Below are 19,111 nucleotides of genomic sequence, written 5' to 3' on the forward strand. Positions count from 1 at the left end.
TACCTGGGTGAGTATCTCTTTCTTTGTATTTGGGAAATTTTCTTCTATGAGTTTATTGAGAATATTATCCATGTCTTTGGCCTGGAGTTCTTCTCTGTCTTCTATTTTATGAAGGTGGAAAGGGCATTGTAAAGAAGTATATGGTGGGAGTGAGATGGCGGGAAATGAAGAACACATATGATTATTATGTACACATGTACGAACTTCTCAAGAGTAAAGCAGAAATAAAAACCAACTAAAAAGATTAAATAGGGTCTGCAACAGAACTAAAGAAATAGCTCTAAAGAGAAGGAACAAAAATGTCCAGTAAGAAACATTTTAAAAAGTCTTCAACATACTTAACCACTTCGGAAATCTAGATTAAAGCCACTTTAAGATTCATCCTACTCTATAATTTTAATTTTTTCAGACCATATTTTTAATGATGATTCTTAAATTCTTTAACCTCCTTTGTAGTCCCCCACCCACCAGTAGTAGAAAAGAAAGGATACAGGAGAAGTGGACCTGTTTAGAAAGGTTCTTTGGGGCAACTCCTGTCTGTGTTGTTGGAAGTTGGTAGTTAGTTCATAGGTTAGCAGGCAGTGGCAGGTCAATCCACTCATAAATACTTCACAGATACACCAGCAGTCCAGTTTGGTAGAGTCAGGTTAGCAACAGGAGTGACACAACCTAGTAGAAACAGCCAGGCCTCAGTGTCAGCTTGAGTCAGCAGGAGAGACCAGGAGGAACAGGACGAACAGGACGAACAGGAGGAGAAGTTTTCAACTGTGCCTTTCTCAGGGAAGCAGAGATCAGCAAAGACTCAAGCCTCATAAGGGTTGCACAGCTAGCTGTTCTATCAAGCTGAGGTCTGTCCTTGTCACTCTATGGAGTCCTATTTGTACCCTCCAAACATCACGTGACTTCCACGTGCCTTGCCTCAGCATGTATCTTTCCTTAACACGTTCCTGAATCAGTACAGCCCTAGTCCGAGGAAGCAGCAAGAAACTGCAGCACACCACCAGAAGTTTCTTGGTGCATTTCTCTCTATGGAGTCCTGACAAATGCAACACAACTATGTGATGTAAAGCAGACCAATACATGTGTGTGGTTAGCGAAGGCTCCTTTATTGTGCCCGTTCACATGCTTGCTTTAGCAGAACAACCTCTCTCCTGTGTCCTCTTCAGCAAAATGTTGCTTCACAAGTCTGTCTGAGCCTTTCACATTTGTGCCCACTTTCACATGTTTGCCCCAGGAAAACACCATCTAACTGATTCCCAAAGAACCCTTACATTTCCACTTCATTACTCCAGTACAATGGTCATCATCAAGAATATGAACAGCCGATGCTGGTGCAGACGTAGGGAGAAGAGAACCCTTCACATTTACCTCAGAATGTAAATGAGGTGCAGCTACATTAGAAATCAATCTGGAGATTTCTCAACAATCACCACCGGCACCGCCACTACCACCACCAACAAAACTCCCCAAAACCTAAATTAAAATTACCACATGTTCTAGCTAAGTCACTCCTGAGCACTTGTCCAAAGGACTCTGTTTGCTAGGACATAGATATCTGCACATCTGTGTTCATGGCTGCCGTATTTACAGAAATTAGGAACTAGAAGCAGCCTGCTAGCCCATTAACTGATGAATAGATAATAAAAATGTGCTACATATAAAAAAGGAAAAATTTCAGCAAAATGGATGGAATGGCAGTTTTGTTTTTTTCTGAGTGAGATAACCCAGGACTCCAAGCACAAAACCCTCATGTTGTCTCTCATATGAGGATCCCAGCTATGTTAATGTATGGTTGTGTGTGTCTAACAAGGAGTAACTGGAAACCAGAAAAGAGAAAAAGAGACAGTAGAAATTACCTTCAAGGAGGAGGATTAGGAAAACATAGGTAGTAAGGAAAGGGAATACTAAAGTAGAAAGATTTAGGCAGTAAGAGAGGCAAGGCGTTGAAATCTGAGGGTGTAGGCAGGAGGGGAGAATTAGCTGATATTAAAAAGTATAAAGGAACCAAATGAAAAGCCAGATGTGCCCACATGTGCAATAGCAGCTTCTCTATTTTGATGATAACCAACTGCCCTGTAATCAGATTCAAAACCCACACCATGGTAGAGGGCACCAATGGTACTGTCAGCCTGGCTAGAAACATACAAGGAAGTAAACTTACATAGCAGCAAACTGCCTTCCAAATCCCCATGCTTTCCCCATAGACAAAAGTGGATCCCAGCCTTACTCAGAGACACCTCTCCTTCTGATGAATAGTGGGGTGAATGCAAAGATCTCTGGGGCCCAAAATGCACAAATAAGTGGTGGTTGTGTGTCCATCCCTAAACAAGTCACTTAGCCCACACTTTCAAGGACTCAGGGAACACTAATGTGGGAGCATGAGAAGTAGGCAAGAGCTGGAAGACAGGGTAAAGGGCTCAAACTCCATTCTCTAGACTGGATACAGTCATGACAATCAGCAGTTCATGCCAACTGTAGTTCCCAGCACTGGGCTCACATAAGACTATTCCAATCAACAACCAGCCAAGGAAGGGGGGGACTTGAGGGGTCCCACTCGTTATCTCTTGAATACTGGCTATTGATAGTTTCTGGGAGGGGAGGAGGAAGTCACTGTGTTTAGTCGAGTGTCCTCTGCTGAGCCAACCAGGCTCCAATGGAAAGATCCAAACTCAGTTACACAGCTGGTCATTGTTAACCTTAGTGGGTTACAAAACTCAGCACATAGACGTGAACATGAGAGAGATATTTGTGAGGAAAGCCTAGGGTGTACAGAGATGATAGGGAGCCGAGAGGGGTTGGGAATGTTTAGGATGCAGGGAGGACATGTGAAAAATTGTGTGTGTGTATGTGTGTGTGTGTGTGTGTGTGTGTGTGTGTGTGTGTGTGTGTGTGTGTTTTAAAAGATATCAAGCTGCCTCCATGACTGGGTACACAAGGTGACTAAGACACTAGTTAGTCAGTGGATTGCTCATGATTCTAAACTCACACCAGGGCTCTGAGCCAAGAAATATATGAGAGGTGCTGGCCTGGCCCTGCTGCAGAACAATGAGTCTGCATACTGGAGTGAGCATTCAACAATTTGGTCCCTTTCTAAAGCTTCTGATTTGCATACTGGGATTGTCCTGTTTCATCTCCTGAGTCCCTTTGGGCAAGGAGAAGAGAGGTGGCTACAGTTCTAAGATGAGGTGACAGCTTGGTAGAGAGGCCTTGCTGGAACTGGACCAGGCGACCTGGGGGAAATCTCCAAGTACAGTGGATTTCCCAGGACCATAGACAGACCTTAGGGGAATGAAGAGAGTGGGAGGCAAAAATCTTTTGATCTTTCTCATCCTTAGAAGTCTGTTAGGTGTGAAGAAGAATTTAGATAGAAAGAAGGAATCCTTCTCAGACAAAGGCAGGACTTCCCAGGACTGACCATCCTGGCCTTTATATGTGCTATTATGATGGGGTCAGTGCACAGGTTTGACGCACAAGCTTTATGAGAGTATCTGAAGACAGAAACCATGAGACAAAAGAGGGTGAAGAAGAAGGTGGCGTATAAAAATGTCTTAAGCTCTGCACTCATGGAAGACAGCAGCACCATCTCTTTCCTGCAGACAGATTTCTTTATTAAGACTTAGATAGCCATACCCCAGGAGGCTGGACATTGGCCCAGACACAGGTTTTGTGTTCTAGGGTTGTTGAAGGAGTTTCATTGTTTTCTGAATCCACGGTATAAAGGTGGAGATTCTGGTGAATACTCGAGGAAGTGTCCCAGTACACAAGCGACGACTGACAATGCCCTGGGCCACTCCATCGCACACAAAGGGACCCCCTGAGTCTCCCTGTAGACAGAAAAAGGGGAAGTATTATTGAATAGCCTCCTATCACCTCTTTCCAGACCCATCTTCTCCATGTTCTTCTCTGTTTCCACTTAGGCCTGGTTTTCAGAAGGGAAACACCAGTGCCCCCATTGACCTCTGTTCTGAACAGGACAGAGTAGAGAGTCTGTGACTCACTGACTAGTGTATCTGGCTTGGCTGTGTCCTTTCTTCAGGCCAACTAGACTTAGCTCTTCCATTTTCCTATGGCAAAAGGACAAAAGATTGACTGAGGGAAAATGCCAGATCCCCATATGTTGTTCCCTGCATGTTCTTTAGACTAGCCATGGTTCTGCATCTGGAGAAGGCCTGGCTGTGTGTCTGCAGTATCGCTCTGCCGCTAGGCAAACATTTAAAAATGCTTATGTCCTTACCTTACCAGTAGCCTTCCCCTCGCTGGGGTTTCCCACACAAAGCTGGATGGAGTCGTTGTAGTCTTCTGACATGCCTTGGCACTTCTGGCCTTTCTGAACTTCTAGATTCACTTCTTGAAGTGTGTTAGACAAAGTACAATTGGCCAAGCGTCCCCAACCTGCCACTGTGCACACCTGCCCAGGTTTCACCCAGTCCTGGCTCCTAGGAAGGGCAATAGTCTTCACAACACCATTGAGTTGAGCTTTGCGTTCCAACTGGTCGGAAAGATGGAAGAACGCCAGTTAAGGCCTGGTACTCTCAGCAAGCTTAAACCAGTCATGAGGTTGCCCATATCTTCCCCATTTTCAAAGCTCCCCCACTCCCACTGTAGCCCCATTCTATTGCCGTAGGACCAATAGATCAGCCACTAAGAAGAAAAAATGGGACTGATATGCTAGTGATCTGTGGGAGTAAACCAGAGATCGGCAAAACGGTACCTTCAGGAGCATGATGTCATTAAACAGTGAATGGCTGTCATAGTTCTCGTGAGGTTTGGCTTTTACAACAGAGAAGACCTGGGTGTTTTCTCGTTTCTTGATATTGTGAGCACCTAAGATTACTTTTATATTGCTGTGAAAAGAAGATGGGTTAACTACAAGGCAGGAGCAATGAAGCAGTCCCCGAAATGCAGGCTGAGGGCTCAGAGTAATGTAGAGCTTGCCTGAATCAAATAGAAAGAATTTATGGGGAAGTTGTTGCATTGGTCTTCAATAACCACCCAGCCATTCAGACTCTTCACTGACACAATCTTGTCCTGAGTTTCACAACCACTTTAGGTCAAATAGGATAAAGTCAGGTTGATCTTCACCTTTGGCTCTACGTGTTTAGGGACAGCCAGGATCTGTTGTTATTTGGTAAGTCCCAGGCATCAAAGACCCAGTTGTTTCTCCTTACCTTTCATTACAGTGAGCTGCTGTCATTACGATGTCTTTTGCCACCAGGAAACCACCACAGTAATGGCGATATGAATTACCATAATAAAACATTAAGGATGCCATATAGGGCCGGGAGTGGGGTTTGGACTCTGTACCCCATACGATCTCTCCTGAAAAAGAAAGCTTATTCTGAATCTTGGTGCTCGTTGAAACTGTGCAACAATCCTGGAGGCTAGGATAAGGCACATTTCATGCTTGGGGAGTCTGTGGACTTGACACAGAGGGAAAAAAGATCCTGTTGTAGGGGCCATCACACAATGAGAAAGGGCGCTCAGATGCTGCGAGGGATGGCGCAGGGCCTGATGTATGGCATAACTTTCCCCTGGTTTTCCATTTCTTCCTGTAGTCATGATAATGCCAAGACTTTCTCTTGATTCAAATCAAATCTCGTGTACACATTAAGGTCAAATTCAGCATACATTGTGCAGTAGATGTAGACACACTCCACACAGCTACAGTTGTTCCCGTCTCATGATTCACCTGGTGTCCTGCTCACTTGGTAAGCATGATGTTGAGGTAGAAAACTCTGGCTGCTTTTCCTCTATTCTGATTCATGGTACATACTAAGAACTCCACGTAGAGATGGGATTGTTGTATAACCACTGAGCAGGTCTCAAGTGTGCTAAGTGAGAGGCTGGGAGGAGGCCTCCTAATGTATCTGAACTTCAGCATAGATTGGTCTTCCTAAGCCACTGAGATAGCCTTCAGGATGAAGAAGGGAGCACATAGAAGACGGGTAGGGATCATAGAGAGGAGAGGAAATGGGTTGGAGGTTCCTGTGTCTGCTTCTTTCCATCAAGCTGTGGAGAAGAAATGAAGCTATACTTTGCTGGCTCTGTTAGATTGTGGCTAAGTGTCATGGTGGACCTGTATGGTTCAGAAGAACAGAGACAAGAGCAGGGTGACACTGGAAACCTGAGTAGAAGAATTCTTCTAGTCTTAATCCAGGTGGCAGCCCCTGGGTAAAGCTGTTTGCTCTTAGGTTTGTACAATTGGAGCTTCCAGCCCTCATTTTCAACTGCAGCTTCCAGTGGGGTCCTATGATATTTTCATAATCTGTCACTTTTAGGTGACTAAGGTCTCACTCACCAGGTGCCACTGCAAGTAGTTCATTGTGCTTTTGGGGACCTATTTATCCAGTGCTAGAGCATGGGCTCAGCTAACTTCTCAGATGAACCAAGTCAGGAGTAGATCTTAGATACAGCCCGACTGAGCACCACGCAAGTGTCAGTGCTGGGAGTGCATGCCACACATCTAGGGGTGCAGATGGCTGCTTACCTCCTTCAGTGTTGACTGGTAGGACAGCCACCAGGAAGATCAGGAACAGGAACATCCTCTTCAGGGTCTGACCAGGTCTCAACTGGTCACTTCGTTACTTCTCACAACTTTTAAATCATCAGGTGAGGAAAGAGGCGCAGAGCCAGAGACCTCTTATTTCCTGTGTGATATTTAAGATCCGAGCTCTTGCTACATCTCTGTGGTGAAGGCACAGGAAACGCACTATTGTCAGTTGATGGTGTGCACGACCACGTTCCCCACAGGAATGCTGGACACTGAGAAGGGCAGAAGAGCCTGTTGAGGCCTTCCGCACGAGGCAGAGAGCAAGTCTCCTCTCCTGTTCAGGGTATTGCTGTAGGATGCATCTGTGTCTTGAGTCTGTGATCAGGTTAATTGTCTCCTTTAAAAACAACATATCTAAACCCCATACTACTCTCTATGAGGTGTATGTTGTTGTTTGCACAAGGACTTTTGGTTTCAGATTTAAGCCGGGTCATTTATCAACACCCTGAGAGCTTTGAACACTTTGGGGGATGGGATGAAGAGTAAAGAGTTAGTATGAAATGCTCTTGAGATGTTGATGACAGTGTCGGGACATAAGAAAATGACTGAATGGGGAACTTTCTAGGAAGGAATTGACAAATATTCAGGATCCCATGCTATAAAGACACTGATGTCCTCATCATGTTGACATCTCAAAGGCCTCAAATATTTTATCACCGAAGTGGTTAATGGCACAAAAGTAGAGACAAAGAGTAGAAAGAAAGCTGTGCCCTTGGCTCCAAGTCTTGGCATCTGCAGTCTTCTCCACTGTCAAGGCAATCTGGTCTCCAGGGAAGACTTAGTGCGATGCAGGCACAACAGCTCTTTACCGCTCCTCTCTCTGTCTCTGCTGAGTAATCAGCTGTGGTTCTGTAGATGCAGGTGCCTGGTCAGTGTCAGCTTCTGGATGTAAAACCCAAGCATACTTCTTAGAATGCCAGAGTCAACCTGACACAGAGACTCGTGTTCCTGGCAATCTTGTCATTTAGTGCAGACATAAGGTGACTTCTTATGTAAGCTGCAAGGAGTGCTCATACTGACTTTGCATATGTCACTCCAAAGCTGGAATATTCAAACACACTGTCCCTTGCATTGCCTTCCCAGGGGACACTACAGTGATTATTATTATCTTGTTTGTCTTTCTTTTTTTCTTTTATTTTCTATTTTTTCATCTTTATTAAATTGGGTATTTCTTATTTACATATTGATTGTTATTCCCTTTCCTGGTTTCTGGGCCAACATCCCCCTAGCCCTTCCCCCTCCCCTTTTCTATGGCTGTTCTCCTCCCCATCCTCCCCCATTACCGCCCTCCCCCCAACAATCATGTTCACTGGGGATTCAGTCTTGTCAGAACCAAGGGCTTCCCCTTCCACTGGTGCTCTTACTAGGCTATTCATTGCTACCTATGAGGTTGGAGCCCAGGGTCAGTCCTTGTATAGTCTTTGGGTAGTGGCTTAGTCCCTGGAAGCTCTGGTTGGTTGGCATTGTTGTTCATATGTGGTCTCAAGCCCCTTCAAGCTCTTTCAGTCCTTCCTCTGATTCTTTCAACGGGGGTCCCGTTCTCAGTTCAGTGGTTTAATGATGGCATTCGCCTATGTATTTGTTGTATTCTGGCTGTGTCTCTCAGGAGAGAACTACATCCAGATCCTGTCAGCCTGCACTTCTTTGCTTCATCCATCTTATGTACTTTGGTGGCTGTATATGTATGGGCCACATATGGGGCAGGCTCTGAATGAGTGTTCCTTCTGCCTCTGTTCTAAACTTTGCCTCCCTATTCCCTGTCAAGGGTATTCTTGGTCCCCTTTTAAAGAAGGAGTGAAGCATTCACATTTTGATCATCCTTCTTGAGTTTCATTTGTTCTAGGCATCTAGGGTAATTCAAGCATTTGGGCTAATAGCCACTTATCCATGAGTGCATACCATGTGTGTTTTTCTGTGATTGGGTTACCTCACTGAGGATGATATTTTCCAGTTCCATCCATTTGCCTATGAATTTCATAAAGTCATTGTTTTTGATAGCTGAGCAATATTCCATTGTGTAGATGTACCACATTTTCTGTATCTATTCCTCTGTTGAAGGGCATCTGGGTTCTTTCCAGCTTCTGGATATTATAAATAAGGCTGCTATGAACATAGTGGAGCATGTATCTTTGTTATATGTTTGGGCATCTTTTGGGTATATGCCCAAGAGAGGTATAGCTGGGTCCTCAGGTAGTTCAATGTCCAATTTTCTGAGGAACCTTCAGACTGATTTCCAGAATGGTTGTACCACTCTGCAATCCCACCAACAATGGAGGAGTGTTCCTCTTTCTCCCCATCCTCGCCAGCATTTGCTGTCACCTGAGTTTTTGATCTTAGCCATTCTCACGGGTGTGAGGTGGAATCTCAGGGTTGTTTTGATTTGCATTTCCCTTATGACTAAAAATGTTGAACATTTCTTTAGGTGTTTCTCAGCCATTTGGCATTACTCAGATGTGAATTCTTTGTTTAGCTCTGAACCCCATTTTGTAATAGGGTTATTTGTCTCCCTGCGGTCTAACTTCTTGAGTTCTTTGTATATTTTGGATATAAGGCCTCTATCTGTTGTAGGATTGGTAAAGATCTTTTCCCAATCTGTTGGTTGCTGTTTTGTCCTAAAAACAGTGTCCTTTGCCTTACAGAAGCTTTGCAGTTTTGTGAGATCCCATTTGTCGATTCTTGATCTTAGAGCATAAGCCATTGGTGTTTTGTTCAGGAAATTTTCTCCAGTGCCCATGTATTCGAGATGCTTCCCTTCTTTTTCTTCTATTAGTTTGAGTGTATCTGGTTTGATATGGAGGTCCTTGATCCACTTGGACTTAAGCTTTGTACAGGGTGATAATCATGGATCGTTCTGCATTCTTCTACATGCTGACCTCCAGTTGAGCCAGCACCATTTGCTGAAAATGCTATCTTTTTTCCATTGGATGGTTTTGGCTCCTTTGTCAAAAATCAGGTCACCATAGGTATGTGGGTTCATTTCTGGGTCTTCAATTCTATTCCACTGGTCTATCTGTCTGTCTCTGTACCAATACCATGCAGTTTTTAACACTATTGCTCTGTAATACTGCTTGAGTTCAGGGATAGTAATTCCCCTGTAAGTCCTTTTATTGTTGAGGATAGTTTTAGCTATCCCGGGTTTTTTGTTATTCCAGATGAATTTGCAAATTGTTCTAACTCTCTGAAAAACTGGATTGGTATTTTGATGGGGATTGCATTGAATCTGTAGATTGCTTTTGGTAAAATGGCCATTTTTACTATATCAATTCTACCAATACATGAGCATAGGAGATATTTCCATCCTCCGAGATCTTCTTCAATTTCTTTCTTCAGAGGCTTGAAATTCTTATACAGATCTTTTACTTGCTTGGTTAAAGTCACACCGAGGTATTTTATATTATTTGTGACTATTATGAAGGGTGTCGTTTCCCTAATTTCTTTCTCGGCTTGTTTCTCTTTTGTGTAGAGGAAGGCTACTGATTTATTTGAGTTAATTTTATACCCAGCCACTTTGCTGAAGGTGTTTATCAGCTTTAGTAGTTCTCTGGTGGAACTTTTGGGATCACTTAAATATACTATCATATCATCTGCAAATAGTGATATTTTGGCTTCTTCTTTTCCAATCTGTATCCCTTTGATCTCCTTTTTTTTGTCTCATTGCTCTGGCTAGAACTTCAAGAACTATATGGAATAAGTAGGAAGAGAGTGGGCAGCCTTGTCTAGTCCCTGATTTTAGTGGGATTGCTTCAAGTTTCTCTGCATTTAGTTTAATGTTAGGGACTGGTTTGCTGTATATGGCTTTTACTATGTTTAGGTATGGGCCTTGAATTCCTATTCTTTCCAGGACTTATATCATGAAGGGGTGTTGAATTTTCTCAAATGCTTTCTCAGCATCTAATGAAATGATCATGTGGTTTTTATCTTTCAGTTTGTTTATATAATGGATTATGTTGATGGTTTTCCGTATATTAAGCCATCCCTGCATGCCTGGGATGAAGCCTATTTGATCATGGTGGATGATTGTTTTGATGTACTCTTGGATTCAGTTTGCCAGAATTTTATTGAGTAGTTTTGCGTAGATATTCATAAGGGAAATTGGTCTGAAGTTCTCTTTCTTTGTTGGGTCTTTGTGTGGTTTAGGAATAAGAGTAATCGTGGCTTCATAGAAGGAATTCGGTAGTGCTCCATCTGTTTCAATTTTGTGGAATAGTTTGGATAGTATTGGTATGAGGTCTTCTATGAACGTCTGATAGAATTCTGCACTAAACCCGTCTGGACCTGGACTCTTCTTTAGTTGGGAGACCTTTAGTTACTGCTTCTATTTCTTTAGGAGTTATGGAGTTGTTTAAATGGTTTATCTGTTCCTGATTTAACTTCGGTACCTGGTATCTGTCTAGGAAATTGTCCATTTCCTGCAGATTTTCACGTTTTGTTTAATATAGGCTTGTGTAGTAGGATCTGATGATGTTTTGAATTTCCTCTGATTCTGTAGTTATGTCTCCCTTTTCGTTTCTGATTTTGTTAATTTGGACAGACTCTCTGTGTCTGTGGCTAAGGGGTTATCTATCTTGTTCATTTTCTCAAAGAACCAACTTTTGGTTCGGTTGATTTTTTTTGTATAGTCCTTTTTTTCCTACTTGGTTGATTTCAGCTCTGAGTTTGATTATTTCCTGCCTTCTACTCCTCCTGGGTGTATTTGTTCTTTTTGTTCTAGAGAGTTTAGGTGTGCTGCCAAGCTGCTGATATATGCTCTCTCCTGTTCTTTTTCTGCAGGCACTCAGAGCTCTGAGATTTCCTCTAAGCACAGTTTTCATTGTGTTTCTTAATTTTGGGTATGTTGTACATTCATTTTCATTAAATTCTAAGAAGTCTTTCTTTCTTTATTTCTTCCTTGACCAGGTTATCATTGAGTAGAGCATTGTTCAATTTCCATGTATATGTGGGTGTTTTTCCCTTATTGTTGTTGAAGACCAGCTTTAGCCATGGTGGTCTGATAGGACATATGGGATTATTTCTATCTTTCTGTATCTGTTGAGGCCTGGTTTTTGGCCAATTATATGGTCAATTTTGGAGAAAGTACCATTAGGTGGTGAGAAGAAGGTATATCCTTTTGTTTTAGGATAGAATGTTCTATAAATATCTGTTAAGTCCATTTAGCTCATGACTTCTCTTAGTCTGTCTATGTCTCTGCTTAATTTCTGTTTCCATAATCTGTCCATTGATGAGAGTGGGGTGTTGAAATATCCTACTATTATTGTGTAAGGTGCAATGTATGTAGGGGCCCTTGTATTTGGAGCATAGATATTTAGGATTGAGAGTTCATCTTGGTGGATTTTTCCTTTGATGAATATGAAGTGACCTTCCTTATCTTTTTTGATGACTTTTGGTTGAAAATCGATTTTATTTGATATTAGAATGGCTACTCCAGCTTGCTTCTTCAGACCATTTGCTTGGAAATTTTTTCCCAGCCTTTCTCTCTGAGGTAGTGTCTGTCTTTGTCTCTGAGGTGTGTTTCCTGTAGGCAGCAGAATGCAGGGTCCTCATTGCGCATCCAGTTTGTTAATCTATGTCTTTTTATTGTGGAGTTGATACCATTGATGTTGAGAGATATTAAGAAATAGTGATTGTTGCTTCCTGTTATAATCATATTTGGATGTGAGATTATGTTTGTGTGCTTTTCTTCTCTTTGTTTTGTTGCCAAGACGATTAGTTTCTTGCTTTTTCTAGGGTGTAGCTTGCCATTTATTATCCTTTGTAGGGGTGGATTTGTAGAAAGATATTGTGTAAATTTGGTTTTGTCATGGAATATCTTGGTTTCTTCATCTATGTTAATTGAGGGTTTTGCTGGATACATAGGCTGGCATTTGTGTTCTCTTAGGGTCTGTATGACATCTGTCCTGGATCTTCTGACTTTCATAGTCTCTGGTGAAAAGTCTGGTGTGATTCTGATTGGTCTGCCTTTATATGTTACTTGACCTTTTTTCCTTACTTCTTTTAATATTCTTTCTTTTTTTGTGTGCATTTGGTGTTTTGACTATTATGTGACGGGAGGAGGTTCTTTTCTGGTCCAATCTATTTGGAGTTCTGTAGGCTTCTTGTATGCTTAGGAGCATCTGTTTCTTTAGGTTTATTATCTTGTTTACTCTGTTAATTTACTTGTATCCTCTTCCCCTCAATTTGCAGATGATAAACACATTCAGTAATGTTGGAGTAATTATTTAATATCTGTGTGATGCCACCACATATCCGCTAAAACAAAACCCATAAGGCTATACACCAAGAAAATTAAAGATGCTAGATTACAACATTGCTCCCATAGTCCCTGACTATCATTTAAATGCATCTTGTCCTGAGCTGTCACAATTTCCACTTCTGATTTCTTATATCTTGATAGTGCGATCACATTTTCCTGGTAGTTAAACGTCTTTTGAGTTACTGGGACAGGCTCTTGGGCTAGCCTTCTGTCTCACATATGGCTCACAGCCCCATATCTCAGGGCTTCCTGGGAACCAATTCATACTGTTCCCACGGCCACAGTGTGAGTGCCTCCCCCGCTCCCTGTGGACCTTCTCAGAATTTACTGCTGTTCTGAGCAAGGGCAGGAGAGTCTGCATGAGCTGGCACTCCATGTGGGGAATGCCGTTTGTTTGCTAGTGTGAGGATTTCACTGATAAATGTGTAACTGCCTTAGAACTTTGGGAGTAGAAAGAAGGGAAACAAATGGGGCTGACCTTTTAGTGTGTATAGATCTACAGTGAGGTCTAGAAGGTAATGACAGAAGGGCCAGGAAAGACGCAGCAAAGCAATGGGTAGGAAATTCTCATGTTGGTTGGAAAAAAGAATCACCGAGGTCCTCCTGTGAAGCCCAGTGGATGATACATAGAATAAACGCTGACAAGGGTCTAGGCCATGCAAGCACACTCTCCTTGTGTCTTAGTTCTCTCTCTCTTTTCCTGCCCAGCCCTCTTTCTAGATAGCACCTCTGGGTCCCTGCCACCCATGACTTCTGTTTCTGTGTTAAGATCACAGAGCAGCAAGGGGCTCCTGCTAGGCTTCTGATAGCTACACTTGGAACCTCCCTTCCTGGATGTGGGAAGCTGGAAAGCCTAAGGGGAAAAGGAGCCCTTGGCAGTATTTTACCTCAGCAGGGGATGGTGCTGCCCAAAGTCTCTAGGCAACATGTTATTCCATTAATGATTTGATCTTGTATTCTCAGAGTCTGTTTAAAATATTTTTAAAAAATTGCCACTGTTGCAAAAAGTAGAAAACACAAGTTTGATAATTATAGGGGTTTTCACATGTAAAGCACAGGGGCACAGACTTCTACAGCTATCAAACAACACTCTTCTTGGATGTTTTTCATCTTTCTATACGGAGACACTGACCCTGTATGATAATCCTGTCTCATTGTGCCTTCTGTTTGTGTCTCCATGGATCTGTGGGAGACTTGCACAAACACCAGCATCCCAGAATGATGATACCTCATGCTTCATAAATTGTCATTCCTTTATTGGCCAACCAGACCTTATTAGATAGTGGGGAAGCCCTATGCATATCCGGGACTCTGGTAGGGCCTAGAAAATGAGGAGAGTGTAAAGACCAGAGTGAGAGATGGGGAGGGGTTGGGGTGATGACTCAAAGTCCGAATTCACCCTTCTGATCTGGACCCTTAGGGTGAATCTTCCAGGAGGGAGTTTGCTTACACGATCTCCTGAGCGATATAAGACTACAGGGATTGGGTGGCCACAATTTTGGATGTTTTAGAAGAAAAACAAGAGAAGCAAGGTTTCTTTGTAAGTGGTAAATGGATGCTCTCAGACTTAACATAGGAAAGCTTAAAGCCTTGCACGGACCTCTCGTCTTGTTTCCAAGGAATATGTAGTCCTGCGTTCGGACTTCCACCGTGGTGTTTGAACTCTGCTGAGGGCCGCTGGGGTGTTTGAACTCTGCTCAGGCGATAGAAATGTGGAAAGCTGTGCTGCATTTTGCCTTTGCCACCATCTGGTGATGGATGGGCTTTTGAGAAGCGCCGCACTGCTTAGGGTGTGGGAGAGCGCAGCCTAGGATGGGGGCCTCAGACCTGGATGAGAAAAGAGGCAGGCTGAGGACCAAGAGTCAGGGGGTTCCCATGCTCCTGGGAGTCAGGAAGGAAGGCCGGCCTGCAATGCGGGGAGGGGGACTCTGGTTTAGCTCAGGGTGACTGGGAGCCTGGAGGGGCCTTCTGTGGGAGACTTAGGCGAAGGCTTTCTCCCACTATGGTCCTTGTGGACCAGAGATTAAATACCTTTTGTAGGAAGGAATGTCTGGCAAGGAAAGCTCATTGACTGAACCCTCAAGAAACCTGATTAGCAGGTAGGTTTCAAGTCAGTGAAAGGAGAAGAAATAAGTCAGTTAGTTTTATGAGACATCCTCGATCCAGGAACATATTAAAGCTGAGGAAGCATCCTGAAAAGTAATTAATTGGAGGAACATTGGTTAAGAGTGCAGATGTAGACCAGGGATCAATTGTGTTGCTGTGTCCACTTAACAAGGTGCTGTGTGGTCATTTCCTTTCTAGGCCTTCCATTTTCATTGAGGAAGTTAGTGCCTATTGGTGACTTACTTTTTTTTTCTTGGTAAGTCATGCATATTTTCATTAAATAAAAATGGAACCAGCAGATGGTAGCTCACACCTTTAATCCCAGCACTTGGGAGGCAGAGGCAGGTGAATCTCAGAGTTCGAGGTCAGCCTGGTCTATAAAGTTAGTTCCAGAAAGCCTGAGCTAAAACAGAGAACCCTGTCTCAAAAACCCAAAACCCAAACCCAAACCAAAAACAAACCAAAAAAGGAAGCCATAGCAAATACTCATGGTTTTCTCTGATTTAATGGTGTGGGGTTGGTATCTTGATTCCGTTTCCCCCTCCAACCCAGTTAAGCAGTTCCACAATTCGAATGCCCTTGGACACGATGGAATCTGGGTGTCAGGTAGCAGGACAATCCTGTAGATACCATGTGACAGGAAGTCCTGGAGAGCTGTGAATTGGGGCCTGGGAATCCAACCGTCTTCTGGAGCAGCTTGCTAAGAGGATCCTCAGTGCCACGCGCTCACACCCTTCTGTGGTAAGGATACACCAGTAAACAGTGTCTGTGGTAAAAGCGAATGTAAAATTGGACTGGAGTCCATTTTATTGGCAGCCAAGGGAAAGAAGGGTATTCTGAAGAGGCTAACAGTTTGTCCAAGGATCACTGTAGAAAGGAATGAGCGAGTGACAATATTTTAGTTTTCTAAAACAAAAGAAACATGGCATCTTATTTTAAACGAGATACATGTGAGGTCTACAATGCTTATGTATTTATATTTTGAAGAAAACTGCATCTATTTTGTATATTAAGATAACAAAACAGTTATGCAAAAAACATAAATTTATAATTAATACGAGAAGGGAAATAAACTGCCACATCATTGTAGAGAGAACTAAAATTCTTTTTTTTAAATGCCAATAATTCTACTTGTTCTACAATTAGTGTCACAGAAGTTACCTGTCAATTGATCAGCATGGACATTTGTCCCATGACTGTGTCATTAGAAATGGGTACCGAGCCTGTGGTCTTGGGTGGGCAGGAGGAGAGGTAAGAAAGGAGGGCTCTGAAGCTGGGAGAGGAGCTGACTTGTGTCCTGACTTCTGCAGTCCTTTCTCTGTCTTTACTCCCTGCTTGTTCCAGATACTCGAATGGGTCATATTTCAATTTGTTTTAGGCCTGATATGGCCAGGCCCTTTGCACCATGTTCCAGCTCCTCCTGAGGAAATCCTCTCATGCTTCAGTGCCACAATGTGTTGAAGGGGCTACATGTTCAAAGCACCACAGTGTTTCAACATCCAAGTAGAACATGAAGAGGTAACAGAAAATTGGATCATTACAGTCTAAGCTACAAAATTCAAGTTACATTAGCGGAGGCAGCAGGGCACTGGCAAAGGGAGAGATAAAGAGGTCAAGGGAACAGGATGAAGACACTTTAATAGCCCCAGAAAAACATAGTCAGTGAGTTGTGGGGAACCCATCCCCCATAGATACACCAACACCACAGCTCCTGCATCTATTGCTCAGGGAGCATCATGGAAGAGGGCTGGAAAGAGTGTAAGAGTCAGAGCACAGGAGGTCTGTTGTGAAAGAGTCTCTCCTAGAAATGGCTGCATAAACAAAACCTGAGCTAACATATCAATGGGCATGTTAGCGTGGACGGGGGAATCTCTTCTGGGTCTGATCCCCAGACAAGAACTACAAGCAGCCATTGACTGCAGAGCGGAAGAGAATTAGAGTCTCCCAGGGATGAGTCCCCATACTGGCTGTCCAATTCAGAGTGGTCATCCTTGACCTGCATACACAACAAAAAGAGACCCAGCTGGTTGTGCTTGTGGCAAGAATAGATGACGTGCTGACTAGTCTTATGCCAACCTGACAAAAGCTAGGGTCATTTAGGAAGAGGCAATCTCAATTAAGAAAATGCCCCATGAAATTGGTCAGTAGGCAAGTGGGTAGGGCATTTTCTTTTATCGACTGATGTGGGAGGACCCAGCCCATTGTGGGTGGTGCTGCCCTAGGGTTGGTGGTCCTGGGTTCTATAAGAAAGTAGGCTGAGCAAGCTCGAGGAGCAAGCCAATAAGCAGCACCCCTCCATAACCCCTGTATCAGCTCCTGCCTCCAGGTTCCTCTCCGAGTTCCTGCCCTGACTTCCTTCAGTGAGGCACTGTGACCTAAGAGTTGTAAGACGAAATAATCTGTTTCCCAAGTTGCTTTTGGTCATGGTGTTTATCAGGGCAACAGAAACTCTAACCAAGACAGATATATAATGACTTTTCAATGAAAAGCACAGCGAAGGACACTGGTAAGAGAATGAGAAGCTGTGGCAAAGAGAACGATATCCTCTCAGATATCCCTTAGTTGATTTCTGCTAGATGTTACAAGCACTGATTTGATGAGGTTGCTTTTGCTTGTTCTCTCATCGGGGCTCTGCACTGGCCTCAGCCGGATGCTGTATGTGCTTGACGTGATGAAGTTTGCCATATTTCTGCTACTTCTTACTTATTCTTTTACTTTTGCTTGCTGTGTACTTAATAAACTTATTCATTCAATGCTGGAAGAGCGACTAGACACATCACTCACCAGACCACACAGAACACCGTGTTCTCTGTAAGAGACAGAGTGGGAAGGGAGCCAGGGGCCTGGGACTATATCCCTGCTGTGGTCATTGTCACCGAGTCTAGCTCTGGAGCAAGAAGAGGTCCTGCAGCTGTGCAAGTGTCTTGAGTTCCCTTTGCAACCAGAGCAGGAGAGATTTAGAGGCCAGAATCTGCATTCAACACTGGCTCCTGTGGTCAGGGATTGGACTGTGCTTTCTCTCCTAAAGATACCCCAGGCTCCTGAGAGATATAGAACTAAAGAGAAAAGCCATTATCCCTGGCTCTCTGACTCTCGTGTGGGTCCTGGGCTTAGAGTTCTCTGTAAGTCAGAGTTTCACGGCTGTTTCCCCTTGGGCAACATGGTAGTAAGTGTGATTATGCCTGGAATATAGGAGGCCAGATTGAGTCCTTTTCATTCTCTGCTCAGATGTAGCTACTTCTGAAATAGTGACTGATCCTATTGATGTGCTTAGAACAGCATTCTCCAAGACAAGCTTCTGATCGCTAAAATGGTTTTGCAAAATGCCATACCTGGTCATAATGCATCCATAGGCACTTGGCTTTTGATCTTTATTTTTTTTGAGATTACAGTTTAATTACAATATTTCTCCCTTCCCTTTTCTCCCTCCAAACCCTCCTATATACCCCTTCTTTCTCTCCTTCAAACTCAATGGTCTTTAACCAAAACTAATTGATATTATATATATATATATATATATATATGTATATATATTATATATTTGTGCACAAACATATTTTAAAATATAACCTGGTGAATCTATATGATGCTGCTTGTATGTATGTTTTAAGGACGGACCATTTGGCACTGGACAACCAACTATATGTTCTTTCCTAGGGAAAGCCATCTCCTGCTCTCAGCTCTCCTCAGTTGCCTACCGTCCTTTGTGTAGGGTCCATTGTCCAGTTTGGCAGGTCCATAGTGTCAGCCTTGTTCACTTTGCATCTGGGCAGCCATGCTGGTGAGACTTTATGGGTGTGGCTTCTACTGTTACTAGGAGACACATTCTCACATCAAACTCCCCGATTTTCTGGTTCTTACAATCTTTCTGGCTTCTCTTCTGCAATGTTCCCTGAACCTTAGGTTCAGGAATGCTTCATAGATGCATCCACTTGACCCTGGCCTCCACAACTCTCCAGAGTGATGGTTGTGGTTTTCTGTAGTGGTCTCTGTTACAAAGCAAAGCTCCTTTGGTGAGGAGTAAAGACTACACTTATCAGGCTACTCATCCCTGGAGAAGGAAGTCTGGGTCCCAAAGGCTCTTATACCTTGAAGATATGTTGAAGTAATTGTGATGGAATGTATTACTGAAGACTGTTTGAACCATGCTGGGAGACATACCACGTAAATCTGCACTTTAGTCATTCTCCATTTGGATGCATTGC

At 43.3% G+C, this 19,111-nt stretch overlaps 1 protein-coding gene across 2 annotated transcripts; it reads right to left on the reverse strand.

Moving 5' to 3' along the window:
• Positions 1 to 3,584: 3,584 nt before the first annotated feature.
• Positions 3,585 to 6,604, reverse strand: Mcpt10 (mast cell protease 10). 2 transcript variants are annotated; one of them, XM_087586471.1, is made up of 6 exons: positions 6,488 to 6,604; positions 5,169 to 5,319; positions 4,712 to 4,844; positions 4,235 to 4,489; positions 3,999 to 4,064; positions 3,585 to 3,824 (listed from the first exon to the last, which is right to left on the reverse strand). In XM_087586471.1, the coding sequence occupies exons 1-5, from the start codon at positions 6,540 to 6,542 to the stop codon at positions 4,002 to 4,004; spliced, it is 657 nt and encodes a 218-aa protein (XP_087442597.1). In that variant the 5' UTR covers positions 6,543 to 6,604; the 3' UTR covers positions 3,585 to 3,824; positions 3,999 to 4,001. The 2 variants fall into 2 exon arrangements, with proteins under 2 accessions (XP_087442597.1, NP_058842.3); NM_017146.3 differs by lacking the exon at positions 3,999 to 4,064 and having other exon boundaries at positions 3,587 to 3,824; positions 6,488 to 6,571.
• Positions 6,605 to 19,111: the final 12,507 nt, after the last annotated feature.

The sequence above is a fragment of the Rattus norvegicus genome, chromosome 15 (genome assembly GCF_021556685.1).
Source record: "Rattus norvegicus strain SHRSP/BbbUtx chromosome 15, alternate assembly SHRSP_T2T, whole genome shotgun sequence".
Lineage (NCBI taxonomy): Eukaryota > Metazoa > Chordata > Mammalia > Rodentia > Muridae > Rattus > Rattus norvegicus.